This window comes from Stenella coeruleoalba, assembly GCF_951394435.1.
Source record: "Stenella coeruleoalba genome assembly, chromosome: 2".
Taxonomy (NCBI): domain Eukaryota; kingdom Metazoa; phylum Chordata; class Mammalia; order Artiodactyla; family Delphinidae; genus Stenella; species Stenella coeruleoalba.
In genome coordinates, this window is record NC_137147.1 from 165041994 (window position 1) to 165057175 (window position 15182).

The following is a 15182-nucleotide window of genomic DNA, read 5'->3' on the forward strand; positions in this document are numbered from 1 at the left end:
AAAAATTGTTTATCTGAATATCTTTTGTAGTTTAAGAGAATAAAAATATTTTATGTACCTTATTATAAAGCTAGTATTAAATGTACAAAGACTGGTTTTAAAACTGAAAACAAAATGTGACTATCAGTGACCTTGAATACATACATTTTTTTAAAAAAATTAAGCACGTGTCACCAATTTACTTAAGCTTTTAAAAACCACAGTAATTCTGCATAGGGATGGGGTAAAGTGAGATTCTTATTTTTCTCTATCAAATAATTTTAGCGTTTGAAGCGTACACAATGCAATACTCTAAAAGAACATCTTCTGTTTATGCATATGAAGGCACATATTGCTAAATATTTTTAATTAGTTGGCATTCAAAGGGGTTCGTTACATGAGTACACCCCCAGAAGAGTTTGTGTGATAGTGTATTATCTAAATCAGAATGTTCAGAATAAGCATAAAGAATTCTCAAATGTGCAAGTACAATTGTAAAACAGTCCACTTGCTCGGGGCAGGAAACTGAGCGAGGAGTTTTGATTTTATACAATGAGGTTACAAAACCTGAAGTTAATAAATGACTTAATACTAATTTTCTCTGTTTCACCCAGTTTAGAAAATAAGTTGTTTTACATACACCAGGAAATGATTGTGAATATGAAAGGAATTGGCAACAAATGTGACTTCAGCATATAGTTCGTTGTGAACGCGCTGCCTTTATCCTGTGACGGAGCCAAGAGCAGACATATGTCCCATGTGCCTCTCCCAAAACTATTAGGCAGAAAACTAGCAGAATCACTACTGATCTTCCCATTCATGATTTATGACAATGGTCCCTGTGGAAGATGAAGTCTTTTACATGTATTGAGCTCGTTTTTTTTTTTGTTTATAGTCTCAGACATTGTAGGGGGCCAGGCAAGCCACTGGGTAATACGTAGAGCCCAGACAATAATAGCGTAAAACTCTACCAGAAACTGACGAGAGCTTAACCAAGCACAGTGGCCTACCTGGGGTTACTGTTACCGGGGTGTGGCATGTGTTGTCAGGCTTCATTAGAGGAGCGTAGACATTGTTCTGAAGCTAGAGGATGGTGATGTGCAGAGGTTGGATAGAAGTTTGTCTGGTTGGGATAAAGTCACGAGTCAGGCTCACCAGTAGTCTTCCAGTTAAAACAGCCATTTACGGGCAGCCGCCGTCTGCTCAGCAGTCCTCATTTTAGAAGTTTAGGGAATGGGAAACGGACCTGTGATCGTATCATATGAGAAGTGCAATAATAAAAGTTTGTACAAAGCACTATGGACGGATAGGTAAAAGGAGTTTTGTCTGCGAGACTTTTAGAATAATCACCAGCATCCGTTTATCTAACTTGAGCGTACCAATAGACACACCTAGGTTTTGTAGTTCCCGGGAACTTTTGAGAAGTGTTTTATCCTGATTTGGTCCATTACCTCAAAGTTGAGGCCACACCCATTTCCCATAATGTGGAAGCCATGGTTTACCATCAGTTAGAGCACAGCCAAGTTCAAGGGTGTTTTCAGACAAGATGCTCCAACCCTGCATAAGCTATATTTACATTCTTGGGGAACGCCCCTTGAAAAGGCTACACAGCAAGCCCCCCGGGCCAGGGGTCTTTCCCTGCTCTCTGTGCACCACACAAAAATGACAGCCTTAACTCAGCATTTATTTGTAAGGCTATGGATTTTCACTAGCAATGCCCATCTGAAAGCTGTAACTGGCTTTCTCTAACAAACCCGCACAATTCCTTTTCCATATGAACTGACGGAGAGGGAAAGAAGCAACTTTTTAAAAAGCTGCCTTGTCTCTTGCAAGAGGAGAGTGGCTTCCAGTTAGATACCCCAGTGCAGAGGGAGGCCAGCCTTCCTGCTCATCTCTGTGGTTGGGAGCTGGTCCTCGAGTCCCTGTGCACATTTGATTGAGCTTCTGGAGTGATTTCCTCAGTAGCAGCTACAAGTCACGGAGCTGAATGACTGCAGGATTGACAGTGGGTTTCTTGAGATGCAGTGCTGGCTGCTGGAATGATCTTCTGGGCAGACCGTGGAGTGACTGGATGATAGATGACCAACATCCATGCTGTATGAAGCGTGGAATTGAGCAATCACAGAGTTGATCAAAGAAATGCATGAAGGTCTGGCTGAGGTACAATTGTACCAGAATAAAATAGTAGAGCGAGCCCCACACTGGCGGTGTGCTGGCCCCAAATCTCTGTTTCCTCAGCAAGAAATGGAAGAGGTTGGTCTAAATGACCTCCAAAGTACCTTCCGGATTTAGACACAGTGGTATTTTTACTCTTTGGCTGTACCCAGGGCATGACCTGCTGGGATGGGAAATATGTTGGCTTGTATTTTTAATCAAATGTGAAAACAAAAGAATTCTACACTTTTTCTGTTATTATGTTAAATAATTGGCACTTTGTAAAAAACTGAATTACTTGGTTATGGTTGTGCCATCTTTTGATAGCATCTTTTATGATCTGTGAGGGTTTAATAGCAGAACAAAGATAGTAAGATTGTTTTTTTAATTTAATTTTTATTTTACATTAGAGTATAGTTGATGTACAATGTTGTGTTAGTTTCAGGTGTATGGCAAGTTGATTCAGTTATACATATACATTATATCCATTCTTTTTTAGATTCTTTTCCCATGTAGGCTATTACAGAGTATTGAGCAGAGTTCCTTGTTCCCTGTTGATTATCTTTTATTTTTATTTTATTTTATTTTATTTTATAAATTTATTTATTTTTGGCTGTGTTGGGTCTTCGTTGCTGTGTGCGGGCTTTCTCTAGTTGCGGCAAACGGGGGCTACTCTTGGTTGCGGTGCGCGGGCTTCTCATTGCGCTGGCTTCTCTTGTTGTGGAGCACGGGCTCTAGGCGCGTGGGCTTCAGTAGTTGTGGCACGTGGGCTCTAGAGCGCAGGCTCAGTAGTTGTGGTGCACGGGCTTCACTGCTCCACGCATGTGGGATCTTCCCGGGCCAGGGCTCGAACCTGTGTCCCTTGCATTGGCAGGCAAATTCTTAACCACTGCGCCACCAGGGAACCCCTGATTATCTGTTTTATATATAGTAGTATGTGTATGTTAATCCCAAATGCCTGATTTATCCCTCCCCTTGCCTTTCCCCCTGGGTAACCATAAGTTTGTTTTCCAAGTCTGTGAGTCTGTTTCTGTTTTGCAAATAAATTGATACTAGTATTGTTTTAACTGGTCTTCTTATACTCTTGATTTTGTGTGTTGCTAACTCAAGTGCTGGTGGAGAGGCAAGACTGAATTTCATTTGAAGATATATTAATTTGATCTAGTGGTCAGTTCTTTGTGAAAGATTTCTAACTGTCTTATATATTTCTCTGTTAGAAGAAGCGGAAAAACACTGATTCATACTTTATTTGTTGATGCAGGGGGAAAATGACCTCAGATTTCAAGGGGTAATCTGGAACCCCAATAATTCTTATTATCGATATATTTGTAAGAACAGCTGAGGCAGCTAATCTGGAAGAAGGTTTATGAGAATGGCTGTTGATGTGTGTATCTATCGCTTCTTAATATAGAAATTCCTAAAGTTCTTTTGTAGGTAGAAACCTACTCTAGTTACTTGTCATTCTTTCAAATGCAAAAGGTTGGGGCTATGCCCTTGGACCACATGCTTACTAAGTGTTGCTTCAAAGGATGGAACGTCGTTATCACTAAGCAGAGCTTTTATCTGCAAAGTTCAAAGGAGTGTGAGGCTGTGGATTTATGCCTTCGTGTCTCCATCCGCCTCTGTTCACCTGCCATTGTGTCGACCGACATGCCAAATTATTTTGGATTAGAACATTCAGGAGCGTTGGCTTATGACGTTGGCCTTTGAATGACAATATAAGGAGAAATAAGGCTGTGAAGATCCAGTTTTCTCTACGCAGAAATCACAAAGGGTCATACGTATTTGGGAGGCTGAGGAAAGGAGTCCTGTGCTGACACTGGTGTGCTCACGAGGGAGTGGTGCAATTGAACAAAGTCGTCAGCGGCTGGGGTGGGGCTACACCACCCTCACCCAAGAGGAAAGGAAGCTCTTGGCGAGGGGCTGCTCGTCTTCATTCCGCCAGTGTGGTACACAGGACCCTTGGGCTTGGCTGTGTGACGAGGGCTTGCTTATCCCCCCAGCAGTACAGGCTCTACATCAACGCGAGAGAGTCCATCCGGCCCAGGAGCCAGATTACGGTTACTGTTACTATTACTATTACCGTTACTCTCTTACCGTTGGCCCATCATCTTCACGCAGGAGTACACACGTGCATAGTAATCAGCCACACCACGCGTTCATTCTCATTCACGCGTTCATTCTAATTCTACTCAGAAGTAAACATCCTGGCAGGCCTAGTTGGAAATGTGGGAAAGAAAACCCTCACACGACTTCAGCCTCCTTATTTTTGTCCCTTTGGTTCCCTGTGTTCCTTATCTTTTCTGTGTGTTTGTTTCCTTCCAAGTGGAAGAAGACACGGAAGAAAGTTCAAGATCAGGGAGAGAGTCTGTCTCCACAGCCAGCGACCAGCCTTCCCACTCTCTGGAGAGACAGATGAATGGAAACCAAGAGAGAGGCGAGAAGACCGATCGGAGGAAGGAGAAAATGGGGAAAGAGAAGAAGAAGGACAGAGACAAGGAGAAGGAGAAGATGAAAGCCAAGAAGGGGAAGCTGAGGGGCCTGGGAGACATGTTCAGGTAGGTGCTGCCAGCCAGGGCCAGCCGGCCCCCGTGTGAGTGCCAGCCCAGGGCAAGCACAGCTTTGACGACCTTGTCTTTGAGGTCAGTGGAGATTCTTCTCTAGTTCCCAGGCTTCGCTGCTGTGTTTTTACTTTCTTAAGGATTGCACTTGAACTATCTCAGACCCTTTTAAAGAGCCTGAAAGATGCTATCTTGCCAACCATGTAAATAACTGTGGAGAGGAAGGAGGGCCAGAGACAAAGGGCCCTCACAGCCGTGTTTGTTCTTTTGTGCGTGTGAACAATTGTTCATTGTTGAAGTTGAACATCGAGCCCAAGTTAGTGGTAGCATATAAAGGTTCATTAATAACAAGTCTAATAAAAAAAATGTTACAAATAGAGCTTCAATTAAGCTGTGTTGATTAATGTAATACTTATTACTTCAGTCGGTAAAGATTTCATTAAATGCAGTCTCTGGCTGTTTCCTGACAGTTGTTTTTGTGCCCCTAAATTATACTCTAGGATTACTTAGCATATCATTTTTTTACAAATCGTGGCTGCACAGTAAAAGTGACAAGTCGTTCAGAAGTTGCTCTGAAACTCTCCCATAAACGTTCATTGGAGGTGATTTATAATATTCAGGTATTTAATGTTAAATATAAAGATTGCTTGATTGTTCCATAAATTAAACCCCTAAACATATCAAGATGATGGTTTAAAATTGAAAACAGATGGCATAGCCCCTTGACTCTTCAAAAAGTAGTTATCCTGCATTATGAATCCCTTCCTTTTAGCTTTTTATTAATTGCAAAATGTGAACAGGAGTTTTTATTTTCATAGAATTTCCTGATTTATGGTCCTGAGGTTGACCTCAATAACTCAGGGAGTTATAGATAAGTCAAGGCCGTGAAGCGAGGACTCAGGCCCAGCCTGCAGGCTACACACATACCAGATGTGTCCTGTGGATGTCTGGCTAAGTCAAGTGCATGGAATAAGTAAACTACAGACACAGATCACACAGAGCCCGGCCCGTTGGCAGTATCAGCTTTAACTTAAATACGGTCGCATTGCCATATTCCGTGCTTCAGAACACTGGAATTTGCATCCTTTCACACCAGAGTCTTTCTTGTTTATATACCGCTCCTCCTGAATGCATTTGCAGTCAGATCATCTTTCATCATTATATTCCGTGTCCAGGAACACTTACGGATGGAACTGAGCTAACTGCCACTTTATTTCAGTTTCTGTGTTAGGCAGAGGGCTTCTCACTCTATATATGCAAACTGACAGCTGGGAATCAGGCACCTACATAATGCACAGAAATAAAGCTGTTGTCTATCAATTAACATTGAGGGAATTTGCACCCCTGTTTTCTTTAAATCAGAGAATATGCAGTAAGAGGAAACCTCCCCTAGGATATACACATCCCGCCCGGAGCCCAGTCTCACTTCCAGGTGCCCCCCCCCACCACCCCGCCAGTGAAGTCTTCCTGAAGGCTAATGGCTTGTAGGTTTCCTTCATCGGCCAACATTTATCTGATGGGTTCAGTGCTCTGTTCTTATTGAATAAAAAAGTAAGCAAACTTCTAGGTTGTTTATAATTATTTTAGAAATTATACATTATTTTAATTATACATTATTTTTTCTGTAGCTTGGGACTCCAGAGTAAGAGAGGCTTTATGTTAGAGTTTTCTTTTTGGGGCCAGAGGAGTGGTGAGTGTGGGGACCACGGGGAAATATATATTGTTTCAAAGGGACCCTGAATGCAACCCAACCCAGCCCCGATTTTACTAAAAGTTCTGTAAAACACTGTACGATGTTTTCTCTAGATCAAATTCTACAGATTATACCTCTAACACGTAGTGAAAGCCAGCTTTGTGATAAAGAAGTTGACCCATTTGTAACTTCAAAGGCCTGAGTATTCTTAAAAATCAACTTCTGTGTTTAAGTGCAGGGGCTGAAGGTATTTTCTAAAAACTGAGCTCGCCGTCTCCCAGTGTTTAGGAATGGCTACTGAGAAAATCATGGGTGTCCACACTTTTCTGGGACCAATTTGCTGGAGTCAGCCCGTGTTGGCTCGTGAGGGTCAATTGTTCAGTTTCTAGAAATTTTGCCAATTGATTGTTAAACACAGCCATTGTTAAAAATTAGATAAGTTCTATAAAAATCAAAGGTAATTCAAAACTCAAAACTCATCACTTCCTAATTATTTTATTACATTTCCTTATGATCTCTGCTTTTGAGGTTATTTGCGCTCACTGTATTGGCACGGCGCTGATACCACACGCTGGTAGCTTAAAATCAGCCGTGTTGGGGGTACTTATACCCCAGAAAGTGTATGAATTCCACAAAACAGGGCTTTTTCTTCCAGGAGAGCCACATACCACCACATGGAGAATGCAGAGATATCCTAACAGGTTGCAGTATCTTGTCTACTTGCCTTGAATGTGGCCATCTTCTCTCTGGTTTCCCTTTGGGAAATGGTTGAAGCTTGCGAGTATTCCTCCTTGAAAAGAAGTCGAGAATCCTTTATTAGACTAACAGAAGCTTTTTGTTTGGTTGTCTATTGCCTCTAACTCCTTCACAGCATTATGAAATGTCCTTAGTATTTGAGAAGACTCTTAAAGCATTGTTAGACTTTTCAAAACCTTTTTTACCACCTTCCATACCTACTGGATCTAATTATTTGAGACTAATAGACTTGCAGGTTGATTCTTTTATGTTCCCTTTTTTTTTTTTTAAATTAACAGAGGGGAATATGGTAAGATTTAAAAATTAGTCTCTTCCTTCCTCTTTGTTCTTCTGAGGAGAATAGGATGTGATTCCCTTAGCAGTGTTGCTTTAAAATACCTTAATCAAAACGTGTATGTGCATATAATTTCTTAGAGCACTTTGTAAGAAGATTCAAGTATAGCTGCCCAACGTAGGCCCGAAGTACAAAGCAGGGGTGTGTGTGTGTGTGTGTGTGTGTGTGTGTGTGTGTGTGTGTGTGTGTGTTGGGGGGTGTTGCTATGATTTGTTTCTGTTTTCTGGTTCAGTTATAACAGAAAGAAGAAGGTAAGGGTAAGGGGCATTAGATGTTGGGAGTCTAGCTTTTGAGGCATGTGAGCTTTTCCCCTTTAGTCTTTTGAGGGAATAATAATATGGTTTCCTTCAAAAAACAGGCTCGCAGGCTCTGCTGCCCACCATCTCTCTCCCCTTGACCTCAAAACACACACACTCTATTCCCACGCCTGTAAGTTGTCTGTGATTTTGTTTACATTTGATGAGGGCCACATAGATGTACCATATCTCAAAAACTGTACCAGAGGAAACCACGGCACCCTGAGTCGGTATTTTTATTCGTCTTTCTATACAGACGACATGGTTTTCTACTTCGTGCATTGAATGGTAGTCACAAAAACAGTTTAATTATTGATAAACAGCTCTAGGAAAGAATGTTGGGAGTCACATGAGTCACTCCTCTGTTTATAAATTATGGAGTATATGAAGTGCAAAAGCTGCCTTATTGCAAGTTTTTAAATCACAAATTTAAATCTACAAGGAACCAAATGACAAATATAAAGTGTCCCGTGTTTGTATGAATTTCTCCTTGTACGTACTACATCTTCTTTTGCCCCTAAGGCGCTCCCATTGCCTTGATTTAAAATGGCTTTGGATCTGAGAAGGCTGAGTTTCTCTACTAAAAAGGTAAACTTGACTTTGTTGATGTGATCGTGCTGTGTGAAAAGTGCAGGGCAGCGTGAGGGTCTGAAATGTGGAGCCTTTGTGTATGTCTGATTCTCGGATGCATGGCTATTCAAATTTAATACTATAAAATATTTCTGAGAATTCTGCAATTGTATGAAATTGTCACCAAAGAGGGAACTGAGTCCGTGCCGTAGAAGGAGAGAGATCTGTTGTTTAATGTTTGAAATGCATCCGTTTTTAAAGGAAGGCAATAGCATTGTTAAGCAGCGTGTTTGTGTGTGAGTTTCCATCTCCAAAATGAAATAATCAATAAGGTAATAAACTCTCTTATTTAGGACAATATTCTCAGACAGTAAGCATTTAAAATTATGTATTCCCCTTTTATCAGCCCTTGAATAAGTGTAATTCGATGCTACTTTGCCTGAAAAATTAGAATCGTTTTCTTTTGAATGTCATGGAATTGCCTGCCCTCTGAAACGGAAGGTTCCTGGACGTGACCCCACTCACGCCTCAGGTGCTTTGTGTGGTGCTGTGACACATGATGGCCGAGGGCCTGCCACCCCCTGGACCACTAAAGCAAAAGCCATGTTGCACTGTTACCATTAAAACTGAATCCTCCAGTTACCTTGAAAATGATTCCCTGGGTCCCTACAGCATGGTTTTATTCAGTTCTGTACGAGGAAAAGGATAATTTAGTTTGAAAGCTTGTTTGGTTGAAGTCAGATATACGGCTGTCTTTCCCTTTTTAGAATATAATCGTCTTCAGAACGCAGCGAACACGATCAGATTTTAAAACTCGATGTCATAGTTTGGCTCGCACCTTGTAGGCTTTTGAGAGAATAACAAACACGCGTCTCGGTTGCCTCCCTTACCTGTGCTCACTAACCGTGTGTCTGTACCGTGTTTCTCGTTTAGCCTGGCCAAACTGAAGCCCGAGAAGAGATGAGCAACAAACGAGAGTCCAAATGTCTTGAGAAGCACATATTGCACAGTTCTGTTTTTTGTTTTTGTTTTTTTTTTTAAAACAAACAATAAATTTACTTTCAATGAATTCTTAGTGGCTGTTGACAGATTTTGTTTACGACATCAGCAGTTTTGATGGTTTCGTAACACCCACGATAATCGCTCTGGGACTTTCTTTTCTTGATGTCAAGCTTGGGGGTTTACTGCTTGACAAGGCAGAGAAGTGTTTTTTCCTCTCTTTTCTTGGCCCGTTTTCATAGTGGAAAACCAGAGTTCTCACTGCTGGTGTATTCAGAACTCACCCGCCCACACCCATCGGGAGTGAGGATGGGTGCTTTGAGAGTGCGCAATGTACCGGGTTGGTTTTGTTGTGCGACATGGCAGCTGGGGACACAGGCAGGTAGGGGAACCGTCTGCGGGCGATGAGGTGTGTGGGTTGGGATAGTCACCCATCCATCCATGGACCAATGGGCCAGTGTGAAAAGGACTTTTTGGCAAAGGTTCTTCCCTTGATGGGTTACACAGTTTAGACAAAAAAATGGGGTGGGGGGCTGAGAAAATAGATATCTTTGCTCAGGGATGGCTGAACCAGCAAGTTCTTCCAGGGTGAAAAAGTAGAGAGACGTTGGCAAATAATGACCCTGAGGTTGCTGGGACCCCAGGGAGTGAGAGTGCACACTCTTTTATAAAAACGTTCCTGGCAAGAGCTGCCAGGTGTTGTCATCACAGGTGTGAAAGCTCGTGCAGGTGGATCTCAGACCGTCCTTCCTTTAGAGCAAAGCCTTCATCCACAAACCCCTCATGCTTCATGGCCCCCTGGGATTTCAGAGAAACTGTAGAGTTAGCTCTGTCTCCTGAGAATGGTAGAATTGCATCCCTCTCAAAGAGAAATGTGATGATGAAGAGGAAAGCCATGTCATAAGTGGTATTACGTACGGTACTGGGATGGGAGCCTGTGAGAAGAATTCACCTCCGCTCTGACCTGGTAGCAGTTGGCAGCCCGACCCTCGCCCCCTCCCCGGCTGAGCGAACCCTCCGGTGCTGCCGGAAGGAAGCACACAGAACAGTGTCAATTTGCTCACATCAGAAATAGCAGGACGTGTGGGTTTTTGCCTCGGGCCCAACTGCCCTGTGGATTAATGTGACCGGTTTCTTGTTGGCAGAATTGGATGACATCCAGTGCAGCCTGCTGGTGATTCAGGGGACGCAGTTAAAATAAATGTGGAGAAAAATTAGGCCTGCTTAATGAAACACAAGAGCAGTACTTTGTCACGGGAAAGAAGGAGCTGGAAGAGAACGGTTTTGCGTATTATTATTTCCTTGTTTGTCACCTGGACAGAGAACCGGTCCTTTATATAAGTACACCTACTGGGAGGTTTCCTTGGAATAAGTTCTGAGTCTGTAAATCCGTTACTTAGTATATGCTTCTTTTAATTTGAAAGGAAACAGGTTCCCATTTTGAACAGAGGAAAGTAAGCGCCAGACTGACCTCTTAGCAAAGATGAGCCCTGGGGCAGCTGATGGCATCCTTGGCGAGGACTCTTCTAGCTGAAGCAGAGAGCCTCTGACATCTCCGGCATGGAAACTGACTGCAGAGGGAGCCGAGGGGCGCCCAGCGTGACAGCCGGGCCTTTCTAAGACCTTTTCTGATGTTCTTTAACGCTGCTTTTCCAGAGACCCGCAGCCTGAATACAGAATGCAAGTGTCACGGATGACACCTACTTTATAGTCTCTGTAAAGCAAGCCTTTACGTAAAAGAAATTTTTGACAGTTCTGAGACGCTAAGTCAATTTCAATACCAGACTGTGTAGAAGATGGCATCTTTTTTCTGCAGTTGATGTGAAAATTGAAGGCTAGTGACTGTTCACTCCTTACTAGCAGTGTAAATAAATACCACACACTGTTGAAAACTGCACTAGAAGACAGGCTTGGCTAATGACATCTACCACAGCATAGATTGGAAATATTCTTTCTGAATGTTTTTTGTTACCCTTAGAGACTCTCTCTATCTTTTACATTAAATATCGTGGATCAAGTACATGTTATTCCTAAATGGATTTTTGTCAAGCCACAAAGTATTATATAAAAGTAACTGTTTGATCCTTTCCAGCCGTCTTTTAAAGAATTCCCTGGGGTCGTGACCTCTTACATAAGTGAGTGTTGGATGGGTTTCTTCTGACCTATGTTTAATAATGGCCAGTTTAGAAACAAGAGAGTAAAACTGGGTTAGATTTCCTATCATAGTGAAATAACCTATGGTCTCCTGTTAACCTTTCTGCTTACATTTTTTTTTCTTTTTAGGACGGATGAGCCACCCATGCCTTAAGCTCAGGCCAGTCCCCCAGAGCTGTCTGATCCTTTCTTACTTAGGCCGGGGCGTCGCTGCAGCAATTCTTTCTTCTCTCTCCTGCACCCTGATGCTGGCCTTTCCGTCCTGGATCATCTACTCTGTCCTACCCTCCACCTTAGAGAAAAGTCTGTCTTACCCTACCTCCCCTTCCAAGTACTCCCTCATTTTCCCATTTCCTCCTTTCTCCTTTAGCAAGCCCTGGGATCAATCTCTATCTGCTGCCTCCATTTTCCTGTTCTCTCTTAAACTCCCTTCAATGAAGCCTTCATCCCCCTTGGCTCCCTAAAGCCTGTTTTCATCCGGCCACCAGTGGCCTCTCCTGCTGCGTCTTCCTGCTGTATTCGCACCGTCTCCTCGGTCCGCGGGACCCTTCGGTGTGTGGATTCCTGTTCCTCTCCGAGATCACCCTGCCGGGGTCGCCTTTCTCCCTGCCCACCCCGTCACTGTCTCCTTTGCCACTTCTGGACCTGCCCCGTCCTCCAGATATTGGAGTGCTCCAAGCTCGGGCCTCAGTCTCCGTCTGTTTTCCTCTATTCTGCAACACAGAACGTTTGCATTCTTAGGAAACAGAGCCTCGGGGCTCTAAAGACAGTCTGCTGGCGCATGACTCCCAAATTCACATCCCCCGCTCGGGCAGCTTCTTTGAACTCTAGATCAGCTGAGGCTACCTCTTCCCAGGCGCCTGAAACCTAACGTGCACGGCTCAGGCATTTCTCCGGATTGTTCCTCTCCGTCTTCCTCTCTCACGTAATGGCAGCTCTGTTCTTTCAGTTGGTTGGATCCAAAAGCTGGCAGTAGTCCTTGATTCCTATTTTTCCTTATACCCCGCGTTTAATCCGTTATGTACAAAAGCAAAGGCCCGTTTGATCTGTTCTTGACACACCTCTTCATTCCTCATGCTTTGCGGCATCCCCATCCCCTCCTGGATTGGGGCAGTAGTCTCCCAGCTACACTCCCTGCTCCTGCACTTGCTTCTCTTCTCTATATTCTGAACTTCGAAGCTAGAGTCACGTCCCTCCTCTCACCCCCCAGTTGGCTTCCAGGTCTCTCAGAGTGAAAGAGGAAATCCTGAGTCTCCCATTGGATGCTACAGGATCTACCCCTCCCCCCAGTCCCTCGGACCTCATTTTTTCTCCTCTTTGCTCTGCTGACTTCACCCCGACTACCCCGGCCTCTCTTCCCTGAACTGCTAGGCCCTCTCCAGCCTTGGACCTCACCCATCCCTCTACCAAAATAATCTTTTCTCAGACGGTCACGGACGGGTTCCCTCTTGGACATTTAACATCTTCACTCAAGTGTCAGCTTTCAGGAGGCTTGTCCAGCACCGCAAACTGTTCTCTCTCCCACGGGACACTTCCTGCCCCACTTCTTGGCATTCTTTTTCTCCTTTGCACTCACCACCCCCTAACATATGATCCATCCCACTTACCTGGTTTAATAAAATGTCGACAGTGTCAGGGACTGTTAACCCCTTTCTCCCTGCTGCATCCTGTGCAGACTGCCTGGTGCATCGTCAGTGCCCAGGGAATGTACCAGATGCCTGCTAGCCCGGATCCCCCAGCTCCGCAGTGCAGAACTGCTGGCAGTGCCTGCAACGAGGCCTGCTCAGAGCAGCGTCAGCGATGACCCGAGGAAGCCCGTGTGAGCGCGTTCCAGGCCTCACGGCCTGAGGGTTAGAACGCTGAGGTGGAAGTCTGTGCCCTTAGCCCTGAGAGTGCATGGCAGGCCCTGGGAGCCTGGCAGAAATGCAGCATCGCAGGCCCCACCCCACATCTACTGACATCGGAATCTATGCTTATCAGCCCTGGGGAGCCCTGTGCATGTTACTGGTGGAGAGGCTGTCCCTCCTCCGGCTCCCAGAGTTTGCCCACAGCATCACCCTCCCTGCCCGCAGTGGAAACAGGCTTGGGAACCGTCCTGCCGGGCTGCCTTTCCTTCCCTGGGTCCCATCGCCACTTCCCGACCAGAGTTTCTTCAGCTTCCGTCAGACCACGGCCCTGAACCCTTGTCTCAGGATTGGCTTCTGATGAAACCCAGACTAAGATAATGTGTTTGTTGTGTGAACAGATAAAGAAAATCCATAGAATTGCTAGAGTAGGTGGTGGCAGTGCACGTGAGGAATTTTACCTGGAGTGGTTTTGCATGTTAGGAGTAGTGACCGAACCAGGGCAGGGCTGCTTGTTTCCGCCTTTGGGAGATGAAATCACCTCCTGAGTTGGCCTGTGGCTGAGGGGCTGGTCCCCAGGGAGCAAGTCTTTTCATGCTCCTAGAGCACATCATGTTCTTTGGTTTGTTGTGGAAGTGACTGTTTTCTCTGCTCTTAGTAGTCATAAATGATTTAAGGATTTTCTATTCCATCAGACTTGCAAAAAAGATGATACAGTTTCCAAGTTAAGTCGTCCTGTCGGGCAGGCCCCAGCCTTCAGTCTGGAGGCAGTATGGTTGAGGGGTTATAGGTTCAAACAAGGAGTAAGTGTTAACATTACCCTATGGATGTCTTCCTAAGCCTCAAATGTCAGGCTCTGGGCGATGGCGTAAGATCCTGTCCCTAAAAAAAGTCAGAACCTTGGTTTTACTCTCCACAGTTCTCTGAACAGCTGCCTCAGAGAGAATTACCTGGTGGCTGACCTCCCCCTTCTGGGGGCCACTCCCACCAGGTTTAGTTTACAGACTGCCCCACCCCTAGGTGGCGCTCTGGAGCTTTTCCCTCCCAGCCCCACGGGGGCCTGGAATGGTCCTGACCCCAGTGTAAGGTGTGGCTTGACCAAGATGAGGACATCTCACCTCCTTCGTTTCTCCTTCCACAATGTCTGTAATGTTTATAACTTATCTTTCACCTGTATTGAAAACAGCATCTCTGTTTCTCACGATCTTTTGGTTTATGTTACAATTCCAGTCCTTAAACAAAGAAACTAAAGGAACAACTTTACATTCTCTGTCCACACAAAGGAACAGAGACTTTGAACTGAACTGACACAAACTAACTGGAAAATATCCCCACTTTCTGTCCTACGCTCTCTCCGTCTCAGCTCTTCCAGTTAATTTAGAGGGCTGTCCATCCGAGACCACTTCTTGGCCCTCCTTTCTGATTTTGGGGGTGATGGGCTGGTCGGTACAACTTTAAAGAGAGAGCATCCTTTGGGTGGCGTGCGGTCACTGAGCCCTGGGGGCGGTGGACAGGCTGCCCAGAGCACTATTCTCAATGCTCCTTTAAATCCTCAGAATCACCTTGTCAGGTAGGTGCTCTTTTTAGCCCCATTTTGTGGATGAAGAAACTAAACCCACAGGTTGGGAGAGGTGAACTAGTTACAGAGGCCACCCAGTGGGTGAGGACGGGGCCACTGAGTTCGAAGGCCTGTCCCCCTTTAGGGGCAGGTTTCCACCCCTCTGCTGGGCCACCCGGCCTCCTCAACCTTTTCCTGTGGGTTCTGCTGCGCCAACCCCATGTGGGAGCTGCGACGGCTGTGAAGGTCGTCATGTGAAGTGGCCACTGCTGCTGCGTGCTCTG

At 44.8% G+C, this 15182-nt stretch overlaps 1 protein-coding gene across 17 annotated transcripts in view; it reads left to right on the forward strand.

Moving 5' to 3' along the window:
• PARD3 (par-3 family cell polarity regulator) overlaps positions 1-15182 on the forward strand; it is a 637508-nt gene that overhangs the window by 423312 nt on the left and 199014 nt on the right. For 14 of the 17 annotated variants that reach the window (XM_079913062.1, XM_079913076.1, XM_079913072.1 and 11 more), the window contains one exon: positions 4460-4691. In XM_079913062.1, coding sequence (XP_079769188.1) covers positions 4460-4691 — 232 coding nt within the window. Of the gene's footprint in view, positions 1-4459; positions 4692-9276; positions 9685-15182 lie in introns of those variants that run through there. The other 3 variants (XM_079913068.1, XM_079913069.1, XM_079913070.1) reach the window with 1 other exon arrangement.